The sequence below is a fragment of the Schistocerca americana genome, chromosome 1 (genome assembly GCF_021461395.2).
Source record: "Schistocerca americana isolate TAMUIC-IGC-003095 chromosome 1, iqSchAmer2.1, whole genome shotgun sequence".
Taxonomy (NCBI): Eukaryota; Metazoa; Arthropoda; class Insecta; order Orthoptera; family Acrididae; genus Schistocerca; species Schistocerca americana.
The window spans coordinates 379,166,396-379,186,329 of NC_060119.1; the positions used below are offsets into that span (position 1 = coordinate 379,166,396).

General features: G+C 38.4%; 2 protein-coding genes across 7 annotated transcripts in view; one reads left to right on the forward strand and one right to left on the reverse strand.

Annotated features, from left to right (window-relative positions):
• The window catches only part of LOC124600920 (protein PTCD3 homolog, mitochondrial), a 36,873-nt gene extending 32,080 nt beyond the window's left edge, over positions 1 to 4,793 (reverse strand). The window contains exons 1-2 of one of the 2 annotated variants that reach the window (XM_047136202.1): positions 4,454 to 4,793; positions 4,257 to 4,377 (exon numbers count right to left, since the gene is read on the reverse strand). In XM_047136202.1, coding sequence (XP_046992158.1) covers positions 4,257 to 4,377; positions 4,454 to 4,488 — 156 coding nt within the window. In that variant the 5' untranslated portion in view covers positions 4,489 to 4,793. The remainder of the gene's footprint in view (positions 1 to 4,256; positions 4,378 to 4,453) is intronic. The other variant, XM_047136203.1, reaches the window with a different exon arrangement.
• A 156-nt stretch (positions 4,794 to 4,949) lies between these two features.
• The window catches only part of LOC124600947, a 35,241-nt gene continuing 20,256 nt past the window's right edge, over positions 4,950 to 19,934 (forward strand). The window contains exons 1-3 of one of the 5 annotated variants that reach the window (XM_047136206.1): positions 4,950 to 5,064; positions 12,937 to 13,141; positions 18,144 to 18,367. In XM_047136206.1, the coding sequence (XP_046992162.1) occupies positions 13,020 to 13,141; positions 18,144 to 18,367 (346 nt within the window). In that variant the 5' untranslated portion in view covers positions 4,950 to 5,064; positions 12,937 to 13,019. Of the gene's footprint in view, positions 5,134 to 5,280; positions 5,614 to 12,829; positions 12,848 to 12,936; positions 13,142 to 18,143; positions 18,368 to 19,934 lie in introns of those variants that run through there. The other 4 variants (XM_047136204.1, XM_047136207.1, XM_047136205.1 and 1 more) reach the window with 4 other exon arrangements.

Genomic DNA, 19,934 nt, shown 5'->3' on the forward strand with positions numbered 1-19,934 from the left:
ACTCAGCCTTTTCATCTCAAGATAACTATTGCATTCTACATTCGAAGCTTATTACTATATTTATTCCTTAGCCACATTTTACAATCCCCTTTTCCACTTCTCTGTATTACGAAAGTGGAGATTCCTGCATACCTCAGTATATGTTCTGTCAACCAATCCCTTCTTTTAGTCAATCACAAATTTTCTTTTCTCCTCAATTCTGATCGGTATCTCCTCATTAGTTATGCAATCTACCTACCTAATCTTCAACATTCTTCTACAGTATCATACTTCAAAAGCTTCTAATCTCTCCTTACCTGAACTGCTTATCATCCATGTTTCACCTCCATACAAAGTTGTACTCCATACAGATACATTCAGAAGACTTCTTAATGTCAAAATTCGTATTAGATGGTAACAAATTCCCCACTTTCATACTTTGACCATCATCAGTTATTTTGTTCCCAAAACACAAAATTCATCTGCTATTTTTAATGTCAAACAATGGTAAATCCAGGATGGAATGTAACAATATTGGTTGCCCAATGTATGAACTAAATGACAATAAGGTTTGGCTACAGTCCTATCTTACTCTCTTCCAAACTATTTTTTTCCTTTCATGTCTTCCAAATCTTATAACTGCAGTGCAGTTTCTGTAAAAGTAGTTGTCAATCTTTCACTCATTGCATTTTATCCATGCTATCGTAAGAATTTCAAAGTGTATTTCTGTCAACATTTTGAAAAGATTCCTCAAAATCTACAAATATTCTAAATATATGTTTGCCTATCTCTTACCTACCTTCTAGGGTAAGTCAAAGGGTTAGTATTGCCTCGAGGATTCCTACAGTTTTCCTGAAACTAAACTATCTTCCCCAAGGTCAACCTCTACCAGTTTTTCAGTCCTTCTATAAATAAGTCACATCAGTATTTTGCATTCATCATTTGTTAAACAGATTCCATACTTTGCTAAAAGTCACACCTGTCAACACCTGCCACTCTGGAATTGAAATTATTATGGTTTTCTTGAAGTCTGACTGTATTTCACCTGTTTCACGTATCTTTCACACCAGGTGGAATAATTTTGGCATGGTGGCTCTCTCAGGGATCTGAATAATTCTGAGGGAATGTAATACTGATATTGTTTCGACTTCGTGTTTCAATACCCTGCCAGATTCATGACCATATATCCCAACTCATCTTCTTCTCTTTCCTTTTCTCTTTCTACAGTATTACATTCAGGTTCATTTCCTTTACATAGCCCTTCTAGATATTCCTTTCACATTTCAGCTATCCCTTCTTCTGCCATCTGAGCTGTTAATATTCATACAGTTGTTTCTCCCTTATCTATAGGTCTCTCTAATTTTGCTACAGAAAGCATCTGACTTACTCAGATGCATGCACGCTTCTATAGCTTTGCATTTATCCATGAGCCATTACCAATTTGCAATTCTGCACTTTCTGCCAGTCTCATTTTTAGACATCTATATTTCCTTTTGTCTGCTTCTGCTGTCTGTAACCAATAAATTATGGTCAGGGGCAACATCTGCCCCTGGAAAGATTTAGCAGTTTAAAATCTGGTTTTGTGATCACTGTTTTACCATTGTGTAATCTATTTGAAACATCCTGGCATCTCCAGGTCTTTCACATATATAACCTTTCTGATTCTGAAACCAAGTAGTAATGATAACTAAATTATGCTCTGTGTACCAGCAAAATTCATTTTTTCTTATGAGAACATTCTCGTTAGTGGCTCCTGCCTGAAGATCCAAGTGAGGCACTGTTAGTCCTCCAGTATATTTTATCCAAGAAGAAGCCATCATCATTTAACCATTCAGTAGACCACCTTGAGCTCAGGAAAAACAGCAGTTGTAGTTTTGCCCTGGTTTCAACCATGTACAGTACCGCCATACCAAGGCCATGTTGGCTAATGTTACAAGGCCAGGTCAGTCAGTTATCCACACTGTTACCCCTGCTACTACTGGAAAGACTGCTGCATCTTCACAATTACCCCTACTTTATGATTGCATCTACAGTATGATTATCTACATTGTTGAGGCACACCAGTCACACCATCTCGGAAAAGCCTATGGTTCATGGGGACATATTACGTTTATTCCAATATAAAAGAATATAACCTCACAACAACATGGTGAGTCTTCTATTAAGTGAGAGTCCAGTAATAGGGGAGACAGGTATTCAAATGAAACATTAGACCAAGTCACATCTAACAGAAATTCAAAACAACATGAGATATTTCCTAAACACAACACAGAGATGTCAAATCTTCACTTGTGTGACAAGATAAAGATACTAGTGCAGACATTAAGAACGAAAGGTACGTGTAAAATATACATGGATGGAACAGTTCATTATGAGTGTTGAGTTCAGGATGTAACAAAAGTCAAACCTAAATAATGGCTACCCGAAATTCATTTGCACAGGTAAACATTCAACACAATAACGGCTTAAAAATAATAAATATGCATTCAAAACTTGCAACAGATAAAAAAGGGACAAAAATATGATCAAAACTTGATATTTTAATAAGCATTAAAATCACACTTGTCACTTGGTGGCTTCTTTCAACAAATCAGAAGAAAAGAAAGAAAAGATTTTACAGATTTAAAATGAAATGTGTCACAATTCATGAATAAACATGTAAATGAAACCTGGAGCTACACTCAATAGTAAGCCATCAAAAGAAAGATTACCTTTTGAAAAGCCTGAGCATCCAGACCAGAACCCCCAACAATACAAACATCAGATCACTTAGAAAACAGCATTATTGTTAATAACTTTTAGAGATAATTCACCCATGTTCAACAAATATTTGAGAAACTGAAACAATTCCCTAGGATTAGAAATATGGACTGAAACATTCACTGCATCAGGAAGCTGTAATAATGCAGTCCAACTACTACAGACATGTACCTCTTTTTCTGGTCCCATACAAAATTATTTCTAAAGTTCTTCTACATGGTTTGTAACAACAGACTGATCACTTGATTGGTGACCACTTATAAGAATTCAAGAGTTGTGTACCAAATAGATATGGAATCGAAAGATGATATTAACAAGCTGATGATGTATCAGTGCAGCTGTCACCTTGGTGGACGTTAAAAAGGCTTAACACTCTGTCATTGGGCAGCTGGTTTTGACACTCTAGAAGCATTTATAACTGACAGGAACACCAGAGAAAAATTATGCCAGACTCTTACAGATACGAAATCAAAATTCCGTGATGAAATCTTGGAGCCTTTTGAGATAAATACATGTATCTGTCAGCAGTACACATATATCACATTTAACCAGCTACCATACCATACAAGGATGACCTGTATATGAAACAATCGGTACAGGACATCTGCTTTCATCAGTGACATAGGAAACATGTAAAAAACGCCATAAACAGTATGGTGACTATGATGTGATGTTACTGATGGTTTTTTCAATCATGGCAAGCTATAGATCAGTCTTTCACCGCAACCAGGATTTTTTTGGTATCGCACTTGTTAGCTTTCCAACTCATGACCAAATGTCACCTTCCAACTTAACCTAGACCTCGGGCAAAACTACAGATCAGTCTATCACCACAACCAGTTTCTTTTAGTACTACATTTGTTGGCATTGCCAATTTGCAACCCTGTCCAACCTAATGTATACCTCGGGCTAAGCACTCACACACCCGGTCTTTCTTTACCTGCATTCACTGACTTCACAGCTAACAACAAAAATGTGAATATGTGCATCAGTAAGTGATGCAACAGCAGCAATTATCATTACATCATTGGCCAAAGCTGATAGCACGTATCGAACATTCCTCTTGACCCTAAGGGCCATTCAAAATTTGAAAATTGAATGTCGCTGGGAAGGAACATATTAGGGCACAAGAAGGGTCAAAAGGAAACGGAGACAAATCTCAACAGTTACGAAAAAATGATACACACAACACTACCAAACAATGATGAACATTTTCGAGGTCAAAAGGAAAGATGGGCCTGTATTTGGTAATTTTTGCATTGACAGGAGTACGAAGACAACAAAGAAAACCTATCTGGTTCACTGATGTGAAAAGACTTGCACAAGACAAGAGGTATGGGTTGAAATCATGTCCACTGTGACTACGAAATAAACAACTACATGCTGTCATGAATGTAAAAAATTGCATGGGTACATACTAAAAACTATCTCCGACGAGTTATGAACTTAAAGGTGTAGGGCGTAAAAGACAAGACTAGAAATATAAACAATGCCACAAACTTAAGTATGGATTTTACCCTTAAGATGTCTGTTGAGCTACGTGGTATACGTTTGGGGATAGTGAACTCCACAACTTCCTTTTTGTAACATGCGGATGTTGAAAGCTTTGTTTCAAGGGCGCTTCTGTTTGGTATATTCCTGCAAGGAAAAACGGATGAATTCAAGTCAATTTGTAGCGGATACGCATTAGTACATCAGAACTACGGGTTCCAACCTCAAAAATGTATGTGCCTTTCGAAAATTATTCATATTGGAATTTGCTATTGGCAGTGTAAATCAGTTCTGGTTCAGTAACATCTCCAGCTGCTACAATCAGAAGATACGAATTGTACTCTGTTACCAGTTTGTCTTTTCCACCCCTTCGCGCGACTTCGTACAACTACCCAAAACATAATAGATCGCCAACCTTACAGCACGGAATGCAGATGAAGATACCTTACAATACACAGATACATGTGGCACGAGTATTAAACTGGAAACGAGTTTAGCCAGCTATGATACGAGACCATGTCGTTCTTCGTCTACTTTCACAAAACTAAAATATAAAAACTTAGAACGACCACGTAATAACTATAATATGAGCAGTTTCCCTTCTCTTCAAATGTAGTAATATAAATAGTTTTCATGCAATAACTGAAAACTTTTTTTAAAAAAGTGGCATGTTAACTTTACGTTTACGCATGTAGAGATATCGCATTTTGTCGTGACGTAAATATGTTTACAGTTGAACAGTTTGCATTCTGACAGACTTACTGATGTATTATCTTTCATAGAGCTCTTTGCTTGAGTCCAAAGGCTTGTGAGTTGCGATTCTTGTGTTTGCCGGTAAGTTACGTTTCGATTGATGTTTGTTTTGAATGTGTTGTAAATTTGGTTCGGTGGCCTGGAGAACGCGTATGTATATACTTTATAGAGATTAATGGTAAAAATAGAAGTTAATATGTACGTTGTTTGGAGCGATGATTTCATATTTAATTTTCGAAATCCAAGTTGGTAACTTGTGTGTTGATGCAAGACAAGTACTTATATAGAATTCTTATTTTTGTAAGCAGTTGCTGGATCAGATATTGTGCTTCTTATAGTTATGATTCTATTGATCTTGTAATAAATATGCTACTTAACATGGACATAAACCGAAACATGCTTGGGAATTGTAGCCTGGGAAAAAGAAATATTTGGCTTTCCTACTGAAAGGCAACACTTCATGATAGAGAACAAAGTAGAAGAGCTAATTCACCGCGTTATAAAGATTGCCCAGTTTCGAAGATTGGTTCAAGCTGTAGAAGTACGTTCCAAGATAATTATGAATATTTAGCCTAATTGTTTCATTATGCATTGCATACGTGGGATGAAAGTGATCGGGTTTATGTCGCCGTAAGTAAAAATTATATTTATGATAGATCATGGTTCGAAGGTGTAATGAAATTGAAAACCTTGCCGCTTCTTCCCTTGGTTTATTTGATATTATGTGATCTATCATTTGTACCGTTTGAAGGTTTTTTTTGTCGAAGTTAAACGTATAATTTAATTCTTTGTGATTGGTAGAATATGTTACTTTATTTTCATCTGATTAAATGTAAATTCTGCCTGGCTCTTGTTAGTGAGATGATATATTGGATACACAGGCTTCAGATAACATCCAGCTGTCCAGTTTAGGTATTCTGTAGTTTCCTGTAGTGGATTAAGGTGTGTACTGGGATTGCTCCTTTGAAAAGGACGCTTTTGATTTCCTTATCCATGTGGTTCACAGTACAATAATGACATAGCTTAATGTGCATCACCAAAGGCCCTTAAGTTAGCCTTACATGTGATTTACATTTCCGAATATAGCTGTTCCTGTTGGCAGTGGCATTTGTTGAAATGGATGCCTTCCTTTTACTTTTGTTATTTCAAAATTTTATTTTGCCCTGTATGTTCCTGTCGTGTTACCGCCCCCCCCCCCCCTCCCCCATGTGTTACAAATAGTTTTTTTTTTCCTTTCAATATCTTATTTGTTCATGATGCTGTCTGCACCCTCATTCAGGGCCCTCGGTAAGAGAAGATATGCCAAAGTGTGCAAGGAAATTTATTTTGAGCCACATTGGACCTCTTTTCCAGCACCACTTCCTACCTAATTTTTGGTATGTTCTCCCTCTTTCATATTACTTTTCCCCTCAGGACCACTATTTTCTTTTTCAATTATGTTTGCATACTGTTGATTTGTATTTTGTTATGCTTCTACTTCTGTCTCTCCTCTTTTTATCTTTGGCTTGTAATCCTCTCTCCCCTTCTAAATGTCATGTACTTATTCGCTGTGCACCAGGTATCTCATTCATTCTTTCGTGGTACTGCTGCCTCTTCCTTTTCTCTGTCATGAGTGAACTTCCTGGTTACAAAGCCTTGCATCCTCTAACCATTTGCACCCTCTCTTTTTTGGACAAAGGTGCTGGTATATAGATTTTTCGTCTTGTTATTAAATAGTAATCTTAATGGTGTAGTACTTACTTTTTTTCTAAATAAGATTGAGTTATTACATATAGGCCCTAATTTTAACTGACTGTACCCCGCTGTATTAATTTCCAATAACTGAAGACACAGGTGACCAGACAGGAAATTAGGCGATGTAATTGTTCTAGAGTATAGTTTTTTTATTGTTTTGATTGCAGCTATTTTTTGTTCATGTAATAACATTCTCTTGATTTCCTTGCCTTTTTTTTCTAAGTTGTCATGTTATGTAAAATATTTGGAGGCTTATGAGTATTTACCCTGTCTCTCATATCTTTATTCTGTAACTTCCCTTACTCATCATCATCATCATCATCATCTTGGACAGTTTCCAGCCCCTGGCTGGGTCTGTCGGGAACACAAGCCTCTCCATCGTGTTCTGTCTTTCCACCATTCCCCCTCTTCCACCTTCGCCCAGTTCTCTCCTCTTCTCGTCACACATTCCTTCACTCCCTTCACCCATCTATCTCTTGGTCTTCCCCTGGGCCTCTTCCCCTCCAGTTGCAGATCAAACATCCTCTTTGGAATTCTTCCCTCATCCATTCTCTTCATGTGTCCATACCACTGCAGTCTTGATTTTTCTATCCTGTCCTGTACTGGTTCCTCCTTTAGTCTTTCCCTCACATACACATTTCGCAATCTGTCTCGTCTTGTTACGCTCAACCTGCTCCTCTGGAACTTCATTTCACTAGCTTGTATTCTACTTTTGTCGCTTTTGTGCATTACCCATGTCTCACTTCCGTATGCCAATATGGGGACAAAGTAGGTTCGGTATATAATTCCCTTGGATTTCTGTGGCACCTCCTTGCTCCAAATAAGCCCCCTAATGCATTTGAAGAACTGCCCTGCTTTTCTGCACCTTTCATTTATTTCCATTGCGTTTCCCCCCTTACTTTCAATCATGCTTCCCAGGTACTTGAAGTTCTCTACCACTTGTAGTTTTTCCCCTCCACAAGTTATATCCACATTTGGCCTTTTCTTCTTCCTTGTTGTGACAATTATTTCACTTTTCTTTGCAGAGAAATGCATTCCATATTGTGCTGCCATTGCCTCCCATACATCTAACTGCTCTTGCACCTCCTACTCGCAATTTCCCCATAACATCAGGTCATCGGCAAAAAGCACTGCTTTCATTTTATGATCTCCAATTGCATCTAATACTTGCTGTAGGATTTCATCCATAACAATAATAAACAATAAAGGCGAAAGTGCACTTCCCTGTCGCAGCCCATTTTCCAGCTTGAACCATGCAGTACGTTCCCTCCCCACTTTCACACAACTCTCACTTCCCTCATACATTTTTCTGACTTTTCGTGTTATCTCTTCATCTATCCCTTTTGCGTTCAGCACATCCCAGAGCTTGTCCCTATAGATACTGTCATACGCCTTCTCAATATCTAAAAAGGCCATGATTAAGTCCTTCCCGTACTCATAGTGCCTTTCCTGCAGTTGCCTTACCGCAAATATGAGGTCCGTTGTTGATCTTCCCGGTCTGAAACCATACTGCTCCTCTTGCAGTCTTCTTTCAATACTGCTTCTTATTCTCTTCTCCAGGATCTTTTCATAGATTTTTCCACAGTGGCATAGCAGGGTGATTCCTCTGTAGTTCTCACATCTCCTTTTATCCCCTTTCTTGAAGATCGGGACTATAATTCCTTTCTTCCAATCCTCAGGAATTCTGTTCTCCTTTCACACCACCCTCAGCACTCTGTATAGCCACTGGGTTCCTACTTCTCCTGCTGCTCGTATCATATCCACTGTTACTTTGTCCCAACCTGGTGCCTTGCCCCCTTTCATCCTCTTTATGGCTTCTTCCACTTCATTCCAAGTTAGATCATCAATTTCCCCACTATTATAATCGTCTGCTGCCTTAGGCTCTCCATCGCTGTTAGTTACCTGCTTGATGGCATTCAACAGATCTTCAAAGTACTCCTTCCAAATCTTTTTGAGCTCATGCATTTCCTCCACAACTCTTCCATTATTATCCATGATCTTCAGGCACTCGCTTCTGTCGTTCCTCTTATTTCTTACCATGGTGTAAAGTACTTTTTTGTTCCCTTCACTGTCCTCTTCTAACATTCTTGTCCATTTTTCCATGCACTTCTTCTTCTCCGCCCTTACTATGGTCTGTGCCGCTTTCTTGCTTCCCTTATATTTTACCCTAGCTTCCTCTGTTCGGGTCTGGAACCATTCTCTGAAGGCTTTGTTCTTTCGAAGTACTGCCTCTTTACATATGTTGTTCCACCATGGGGTTTCCTTACTTCTCCTCTTTGTGCTAGTTCTTCCGCACACAGTCTCAGCTGCCTCAACTAGAGCCCTCTTAAGATCTCCCCATTCTTCTTCCACTGTTCTCTGATCTTCCTTTGGCAGCTTCTTCCTGATCAGTGTCTGGTACTGGGTCCTCCGTTCATCCTCTTTCAGCATCCATGTCTTCAACCTTTTCTCCTGTATGTCTGTTGCCCTCCTATCTTTTTTCTCTCTCAGGGTGGCTACCAACAGCCAATGGTCACTGTCTAAGGCCTCAGATGGAGTGACCTGTGAGGCTGCTCATCATCTGCCTATCCACTAGTACATAGTCTACTACTGAAGTTTGGGACCAGTCTCCACTGTACCAAGTTATTTTGTGGCTACTTCTCTTCTTGTACCAGGAATTTGCGATTGCCAGCCCATTCCTCTTGCAGAATTCCAGCAACAATTTTCCTTCTCTATTTCGCTTCCCCCAGCCCTCTGGTCCCATTATCTCCTCGAATCCTTTCCTGTCTGTGCCAACATGTGCATTGAGGTCCCCTATTATAATCTGATTACCTCCATTTAGCTGCTTTTGCATGTCATCTTCAAATTCCTCCTCCTCCTTTTTTGTACACCCCACCTGTGGGGCATATGCTTGGATGATTTCAATGCTTTTTCCTTTCACTTGTACTCTGGCTTTTATCATTCGATCATTGATACCTTCCACCTCCTCCTGCAGACCCTCTCTGACCACTATTGCCACTCCATTTCTTCCCCTCTCATTCCCTATCCAGTACAGTTTACATCCTTTACTTAGTGGTTTTTCCCCAACTCCTCTCCACCTAGTCTCAGCAAGTCCCAAGATGTCCAATTTCCTCCTTTCCATCATTTCTACAATTTCTTCTAACTTCCCAGTTAGAGTCCTTACGTTTAAGGTGCCCAGTCGTAAACCATCTCGTAATCCTTTTCCATTGCTTGGTCGGTTTCCTTTAAATCCGTTCCGTGATCCGAGGCATGTTCCCTTTTTGAAAGCAGTTGATTTATCCACTACTGGCTTGCTAGGCCTATCGCAGCTTCACCAGAGCCCCGTTAGCCGTCACGTTTCAGGGTTCCCATAGGGCTTTCCCAGCTACCGTAGCGGTCCTGGGGCACACGAAGTCCCCGCCGTACATCGCCCCTATAGGCAGTCCCCTACTTTGTGCCGTTGCCCATCTCCCACGACTTGGACGAGGGGTTGGACTTATGGTAGACTTCCCTTACTACATTTGTGAAATTTTTTGAGATCAATACAATTTTTTTATAATAGTAATTGGAATGATGATAGTAACTTTTATGAATATAGTAAGAAAAGTTCTGGCAGATAGTAAATACTTTAGGAGTAAAGGAGACCACTTACCGAACAGGAGAAGAGATCAGTCGTTGACAGGTGCAGGAGGAAGGGGGGATGCTTAATCTCAGGCTAAGTTCTTTAGAGTTCAAAAATACACATCCCTGTGTGTGTGTGTGTGTGTGTGTGTGTGTGTGTGTGTGTGTGTGTGTGTGAGCAGCCCGCATCTGGCAATCTATATTCAGACCCAACTTCAGGTCTTAACAAACATGAATAACGAACTGTCTGGTGAACTACTTATCGATGACGATGAACTTGTTTCTTATAAACAATGGACACACATGGATCGCACAAGTTTTGAAACAAAGCAAAGTACAGGGAAAGATTTTGTTGAAATGTTTTGTCAAAAACCGGACAAACTGACCACACACAGCTTCACAGCAACAGCACACTCAGCTTATCTCCAGTTTTGTAAGGATAATTTGAAACAAGATGAAATTATAGTAATACTAGAATTTTCTGAAAATTATGCATTTATAGTTCAAGATGCCATCCAAGGATATCATTGGGACAACAGTCAAGCAACTCTCCAGCCATTTGCGATTTACAATAGAGGTGAATTACGTGATGTGTCTGCCATGAACCTGTGCGTTTTTAGTGACTTAATTCATGATGCCATTGCAGTTCATGCCCACATTCGCACTGTCATGGCATATGTGAAAAACAAGCTGCCTCACATACATTTTGCGAAATACTTCAGTGATGAGGCAGCTAGTCAGTGCAAAAACTGTAAAAATCTCAAAAATTTGTGCATGCATTACCATAATTTTCAGATTCACGCAGAATGGAATTTTTTCACAAGAAGTCATGGTAAAAATGTATGTGATGGTATTGGTGCTACCATTAAGTGCATGGCATCACGAGCTAGTGTGCAGCACCCTACAGAAGGTCGCATTCTAACACCTCTTCAATTATTTACCTGGGTACAGAAAAATATCTATGGCATACAATCATTCTATGTTTCGAAAAATGAGGTGAAATCAGTCGAAGAGTTGCTAAAAAGCAGACTAGAACATGTTAAAACTGTCGCAGGCACAAGGAGCCATCATCACTTCTCTCCAGCGGACTCTGACAATGTGCAGATGAGCAGACTGTCCAGTTATAACTATAGGTTCATGCACAACGTGTCTCTTCGCAGTGTGTCTGATTCAGGATTCAGAAGTAAAAGCAGCAACATACAACCAGGTTGCTATGTTATTGCTGTTTATGATGACAAATGGTACGTAGGATGTGTTGCAGAGTGCTGTGAAGCAGAAGGTGATGTACTTGTGAACTTCATGGCACCAGCAGGACCAGCAAGATCATTTCATTGGCCATGTTTGGCAGACAGGTGTTGAATTCCTTTCGAACATATTCTTATGACAGTTCCAGTTCCTGCCAGTGTCAGGAAGACAGTACAGTTTGCCACTCAATGTACATCTACATCTACATCTACATTGATACTCCGCAAGCCACCCAACGGTGTGTGGCGGAGGGCACTTTACGTGCCACTGTCATTACCTCCCTTTCCTGTTCCAGTCGCGTATGGTTCGCGGGAAGAACGAGTACAGTAGCTAAAGTGTGGGAGAACTTCTGTTTGAAGCACAATCAACTGGTTTTTAGCAGTTAAGATGCAGTAAACATTAATGATAGGTTGTGTTAATATGTCTATTGTTGTTGCTTAGTGTTTAAACAGTTGTGGGAGAGGATAAGAAGAGGTAGAACAGTTTACGATATGTTTTTACAAAATTTTGTTGTGGAACAGTGTCCAGTACATCTGTCAACTTCCATTGTACACAAATGTCTTGCAATAACATGCTGAAATTTTGAGATATATATCATTATGGTCTACTTATGCAGTGTGTTAAATTTGGCTTGGATTCCACTTGTCCCTTTTGTGCTACCACACTTAGAAAATCCATGTTTTTCAGGTAATTTTTCAAATTTTTGTTTTTCATGTGCTTGTAACTTGGTTTTTGTGACTGATATGGGCATGATGAGTTCTGTGTGTGTTTAGGCCACATTAAGCTTACCACAAATTTTTTTTTACCCTTTTTGAGTGAATTATATTTGGCATAGAGGGCACTTACAATATGTACCTTTTAACGTATTATATTTTTTTAATCACATTTTGGAATTTTTTGTTTTCCCTCAGAAATATGTTGTTGGTGTTTTGATTCATGGGGTGTGTTCTCTAAATGGATGTTACTGGGTTGTAAAAATTTCACTGGACTGTGTGGAATAGTTCCAAAGTTATTAAGATCTGAAGTTGGGTCTGTAGATAGATTGCCAGATGCGGGTTGCAATTTTTGGGCCACGCCACCTTCTTTCACAAGTCATAATTCTGGAATTAATTGGCAGGGGAAACTAATACTTTGTACTTGAGTGTTCCACACATGGTAAAATTAGTGTACTGAATTTCAGTCAAATCTGAGACTATGAGCTGGAGCCCCTGGTTGAACTGACATGGAATGACCCCTCTTTCTCTTTTGCGTGTGTCTGTTTACAGCCTAATGCTTCTGTTATTCAGTGAGTGGTGTGTCCTTTACTCCTGAAATATTTACTTTCCGAAAAAAAATTATTGGGTATTTCTATAACGAAATGAAATTACTTTTCAGGGGCAGCTCACAGGAAACTCAAGATTCAAATGATGACATAAATTTCTATTTCTGGAAGAAAAACTGCTTGTTGTGGGCTACAGATGGTATTGGGGAAAGTTAGTATGATGGCTGATGATGGATATGAAAAAGTTCGCAAAATTAAATCTTTACTGGCAGAGTGCATGGTACCACCAAGGGAATCACAGTTCTTAAATTTAGATAGGTTAGTATATCATTGACAGGAATTAAATTGTTTGTGCACCAATGTTTGTTAAAATAGTTGTTTGGTGTAATGTGATGGTGATACTCTTGTTTTTCTGCTGATGGTGCTATTGTGGAACTTCTGTTGACTGTAGTACAATGTCAATGACTACATGATATGGGTGATGGCCCCCTCGCTAATCAAAAAAGGAAGTTTGCATTCTCAAAAAAACGTTTTGTACAAGTGTCTTTAGGGCGTGAAGTAATTTTCAATAACATAAGAAACATAAGTCATGATTGGAATGTTGTTGTTATATTATTGAAACAAGGAGTTATGGAAGTGTCTGATTCCACCCTTCTGCTTTGACCCATGACGTCATCAGTATGGCAGAAATGGATAATCTAAGTGTCTCCAATATGGCGTCAATGATGTCACCACATACACACGGCAACAAACACGAAAATACGTATAAATAAAACAGTAACATGTATCTCATAAAATACAATCAAACTAATGGGACAACTGTGGGAAACTGGGGATTTTAGGTAGGGGACAAGCTAAATATAACAGAAAAAAAAACATCACGATCCCAAAAACTCACAAAATGATGAAAAAAAAATTACAAAATCTACAGGAATTGGACACTTCCCTAGGCCTATTTAGGTCAACCGCAGCTGGTGATACCAAAACACCAACGCCTACAGCAAACAATATGGAAATTGGAATCGGACATTTCCCTTGGCCACAGCTGGCAATACCAAAACACTAGTACCCACACATAAAACTACGAAAATTTGAATCGGTACCTATATAGGTCAACCATAGCTATTGATACGAAAAAAACCAACACCTACAACTACGAAACACACACACACACACACACACACACACACACACACACACACACACACACTCAGGGCACCATCAAACACAACAAAACGACATCTGCAAACACAACCAACTCATAAACTCCGCGCCTTAACGACGTCACACACCAAACACCCTTACACTATGGGTCAAAGCAGCCGGGTGGAGTCGGATGCTTCTGTTGACCTGAAACAAGTTACTGTGCATCCACAGTGTGTGCTAAATGAAAGGACTGTCTATTGAACATTATTCAGATAGGTACAAGAAAGCGACAGCTGCTTTACAGCAGGATTACGATTTTCTATGAAGCAAAGCATGACGTGAACAACAACCTGCATTATTAATTTGTAATAACTAATGGAGAAAATATCTTAGCAGAATGCTACTGATGTATGGCTTATGTAGCTGTTAAAGATGAAGTGAAGACTGCTTATAAATTGTGTGGCTTTGTTAATTAGATCGAGAGTTTGAACTGATGGTACTAAATTAGTAATAAATTGCCTTAGAGGAGGTAAATCAAGATTTAAATTTTGTAAAGTAAGTATTCTACAAAACTTTGATGGTACTTTAAATTTTTGTCTTCGACACCCCAGCTTAAGTTAAAATATTATCCACACCATTTAAGTGCTAATTCTCAATAGAACTTGATATTTCTAGAAAAAGTCAGTTATTAATGTTAAGTGAAATATTTCAGTAGGAACTATAGCAAAATTTTAATAATTCCAGTATTTGCATCACAGTGCATGGAGAGTATAAGTGATAGACTTTTTAAATTTTTGCCAAGAAGTACAGCTTTATGCTGCAGCACCAAAAGGGGACTCACAAGAAAGCTCAGAGTTTCGAGAAGAGTGATGGAACAAATTTAAGTGGTTTTTCGTTAATTCTGCTAGTTACAAATGTAATGCTTACCTGGTCCAATTTTCTGAAAACAATTGCGAACTACAGAAAGTTGTACCTCATGGTTAATGAGGGACTATTTAGTTAGAGACTGCAAGGATACTTCAAAAATTTGTAAATCAATTAAAGCAACCAACCTTTAAATACATTATGTTTTGCCATATAAATAAAAAAACTCTTTTGCAACTGAATTTCTTTATGTGCACCAAACTTGTTTCGCTAGTTCATTCCAGGTATCTTCAGTAGTGTATTATAGACCTCTGAAGATACCTAGCATAATGGGTGTAACATGTTCGCTACTCGTAAATACTTTGTTATAAAAGACAGAATTTTCATTAAAAACCTTAACTGGAGTAGTAACTAAGAAGATATGACAGTAAATATTAACAGTATTTTAAATGCAAGATAAAAAAAATTGAAAAAGATAACAAAATGGAAAGATGAATCCAAGAAAGTGTAAAAATTCAAGAGAGAGGGCTGTGAAATAAAAATTTTTACACCTAAGTAAAACAGACATACCTACCTTGGCGTGTGGTAGCTGGGATGAAGGTGTGGGTGTTAACAGCTTGTTGTAAGCATTGATACAAATTCTAACAGTGTTGGTTGTTTCATTAGACTGTGCGAATTACCGGCATGAAGATCTGAGTCATCTGACCAAAAAATAGGTGAAAAAAGTTTTTGGAAATTGCAACTCCAGGATGGCTTTCAGCAACAGTGAAGGAAGAAGGATTAATATTGGTAACAGTACACGAAGATGGATAAATTGAAAACGTACAGTACCCAGAAATTTTAACAGTACACGAAGATGGATAAATTGAAAACGTACAGTACCCAGCAATTTGATGGTAAAAATTTCCAACTGTGGAAATATCAATCACAAATTATTTTTCATGCTGAAAAAGTGCTCGATATCGTTGAGAGGAAACCGAGGCCAAATGAAGTTGGTGAGAGTCAAACTGCTTGGGACGACTTAAATGCGAAGGCGATACTCATTCTGTCTACTGCAATGGAAATTGACCGATTGCAGTCTGTTATGACATGCACAAGCGCAGCGGAAATGTAGGCCAGACTAAAGAGTATTCTTGGACAGCGGTCCACAGTTAATGAAATGGCCTTGAAGCAGAAATTTTTCGATTACTGAATGTTGCCAACAGACACAATCACACAACACATCAGTCAGGTTGAGTCCTTAGCACAAGCATTAGCTGATGCTGGGGAACGTGTCACAGAAGCTGACAAAATGGCTAAAATTTTGGGAAGTCTGCCAGCAAAGTTTAGTTTTTTCATCTGCCTGGGACTCTTGTGCTGAAGCTCATCAAATGTTCCATAATTTGACTTTAAAGGTTATTGAAAGAAGAACAAAAACTTTTACAATGTGGTGAAAACTCAACACCCTTTGCAGCAGCTAATGTGGACAAAATGCGCAAGTTCAGTTCAAATACCAGTAACAACAATACGTCTAACATGGTCAGTAGAAAAGACATTGAATGTTATTACTGTCACAAAAAGGGACATTTTAAATCTGAGTGCAGAAAACTTATAGCAAAACTTAATATGAAAACTGATACGTCTGAGCACCAAGCTTTGAGTGCAGAACACTTGTATGTTTTTGCTGCAGGTTGCGAAAACATTTGGTTAGCTAACAGTGCTAACTGCACCAAAACGTATGACGTCACACAAAGAGTGATTCAACACATTTAAGCCAATTCGGTCGGATGACTCATTTTTTCAGATTGGAAACAACTTGATCATCAAAGCAAAAGGCATTGGATGAATTGAAGTAGTGTCATTAGTTGAGGGCAAATGGCAACCTCACACTTTGGAAAACATATTAGATATTCCTAAGCCAAAGAAAAATTTATTTTCAGTGGCAGCAGTCACAAAAGGAGGAATTAAAGTAATTTTTTACAACAAGAGAATGGAAGTTTATTGTTCAGGTCTAATTGCAGCAGGAATTAAGATGGACAATCAGTGTTATCAAATGTTTAAATGTCCAGATCCTGCTTCCCTGAATTCTGCCATGATTTGGCATGACAGACTTGGGCACATTAATTTCAATGGTCTCAAGCATATGGCTGATCAGAAATTAATACTTGGTTGCAACACGAAGAAAGTTGAAAAACTAAATTGTGAACCGTGTTAGTATGGCAAGATGAAAAGAAAATCTTTTATTCAAATTTGGAATCAAGATGGAAAGTTCCTGGTGAATTTATTCATGTAGATTTGAGTGGATGGATGAGAAAACTGTCTCTTGGAGGTGTACAGTAGTACAAAGTTTAAAGGATGATTGCACTTCATACAGGTTTGTGTGTTTTCTTAAAAGTAAGCATGATATTTTTCCTGTGTTTTTGGTATTTCAGAGACTGGTTGAAAGAAAAACTGGAAACAACATCAAAAGTTCTGAGAAGTGACAATGGAACTGAATTCATAAATAAGCAATTTGAAGATTATTTCAAACATAAGGGTATAATACTTGAGAAAACAAGTCCCTATACACCTTAACAGAATGGCTGAATTGAATGAGAAAACAGGTCCAATGCTGAGTGTGCACACACTATGTTATTAAGTACTGACTTGTCTCACAAATTGTGGGCAGAGGCAGTTTGATATTAAGACTGCATTCCTGAATGGGGATTTGGAAGAAGAATTTTACATGGAGCAACCAAAAGGTTTTGTTGTAGAAGGCCCAAATAATGTTTGCGATCTGAAGAAGAGCCGATATGGACTCAAAGAATCACCACATTGTTGGAATAAAAAAATTTGTACAGTTTCTGACAATGTTTGGCTTTGTGCAGCTGAATGCAGACAAATGTGTTTTCCATGCTTTACCTGGCACTTTGTGGATGATGGCTTGCTTATTTGTAAGTCTACAAAAATACTGGAAAATGTAGGTTAGATGTAGGTTAGGTAGATAGTGTGAAAAGAGAATTTATTGTAGGGGCAATTCCCACTTGTGTTGTTCAGAGGTACTGGAGCTGGATGGAAGGAAAGAAGTAAATGGCATAAAAACAAGAGATATATTCGAAGGACTGTGTGTGACTTTTAGATACATACACTTAAGATAAAGTCCTTTTATTTCTTCAGATGGTTTACAAAAAAATGCTTTCTGTTTCCAGTGGTCATCCCATGTTTATTTGATAAACTGCCGATAAAAATATAGAACTAAATTGTCCATATCAAACTTATCATTATAGTGTAAAGCCAGTTTCCATACATTTGTATGGTATGGAAGTTTTTTAATAAACTTCTGCTGTTTCAGATATATCGAAGAAAACAGTGAGGTATCATTTATTCCTGATCCCCCTAGCTGGTGCAATATAAGCTTTCGTGGCTTTCAGGAAAGAGTGCTCACTTATAGACCACAACATTGGGGAGCTGATCCAAATGCTGTTCTGTGGTTCTCGAAATATGGCTGGCGATGCACTGAAAAATTTGTGATAAAGTGTGATATATGTTCTTCAACAGTTGAATGTTCCTCATTGAGTAAGTATGAAAATAATTCTAGATTTATGAAGGTATAAGAATAGGGCTAAAAAATTTCTAATACTGCTTATTATGAAATTTTTTGTTATTTGACTGTAGTGAGATGACAACTTGTGAAATGTATTAAGAAATACCTTCAAAGATGTTTTCTCAGAATTTGGAAAATGATTTCACAGAACGAACTATTATATAGAGGGAAAAGTTTTGTATTTGCCGCCATCCTGAGGCAGCACTGATATCTAGCTTGTTAATGAGCACACATGTGCCTCCCCCCCCCCCCCCCCCACACACACACACACAAAGAGAGAGAAAGAGAGAAATAGCTGAATATGGGCATGACAGACCTTGGGAACCTGGCTTCGGGATGGTCAGTGCCCCATCCTCTAAGATTTTGAATCGTGGACAAACCCTCCATCTCAGTGTGTGAGCTATACACTAATGTAGAACTTGTACAGTGTACATACAGTTTCACAATACATTCACAATAAACATTCAGAAATGCCTCCACCGAGTTTAGTGCATTTAGCTGCATGTGTATGAACAGATGTTGTTGCTCTTTTCAGTTTCACAGGATTTTTCTTAATTTCATCTATTGCATTCATAATACAAGCAGGTAATGCCTCACATGTATTGACTTTGTCCTCATAAACTATGTCTTTCATCCTTCCTGTATTAAAAAATCCATTGGTGTTAAATCGGGCGATGTGGACGGCCACAGACTTGTAGCACCATGAGCAATCCATTTCTGGGGAAAATGTTCATTTAAATGTGTAGTAGCTGCGTTGGTGAAATGTGGAGGTGTGCCATCATGTTGAAAATACATTTGCAATCGCGTAGCAAGTGAACATCTTCGAGCAAGTGGGGCATTTCTTCTTGAAGGAATTGTAAGTACATCTCGCCAGTTAAACGTCCTGGGAAAATGAATGGTCCAGTATTGTAAGTGTGTGTTAATTATACCACACCATACATTTATGCTAAATTGCTGCTGGAAATTGTGTTGCACTGTTGCATGTGGGTTTGCTGTGGTCCATAGGTGCTCATTATGTACCAGGTGTACTGGTATGAAATGAGCGTTAAGATACAAATGTGTCGATAGGGAACATTTGTTGTGATCGAGCCTTAATTTTTTTTGTTTGGTTGGTATGACATCTGTCAAAGATATTTAGTATACATCAAGTCATGGAACAAACATAATATGTTTTCATCATGTTAACAATGTCGAATTTTGTACCAGAAGGTGATGATTTGCAGAAAGCATTAATTTTTTGTTTTCATTTGAAAAAAAGTGCTGCAGGGTCGCATCAGATGCTTGTCGAGGCATCAGAAGCAACATGCAAAAGATGGTATCAACGGTTCAGAAATAATGATTTTGATGTAAGAAATGAAGAACGTGGAAGACCACCAAAAAAGTTCGAAGACGCCGAATTGCAAGCAATATTGGACGAAGATGATACTTTGAATCAGAAGCAAATGGCAGCCATGCTAAATGTTGCACAACGATCAATTTCTGACCGTTTGAAAGCTATGGGAAAGATCTAAAAGTGTGGAAAATGGCTGCCACATGAAT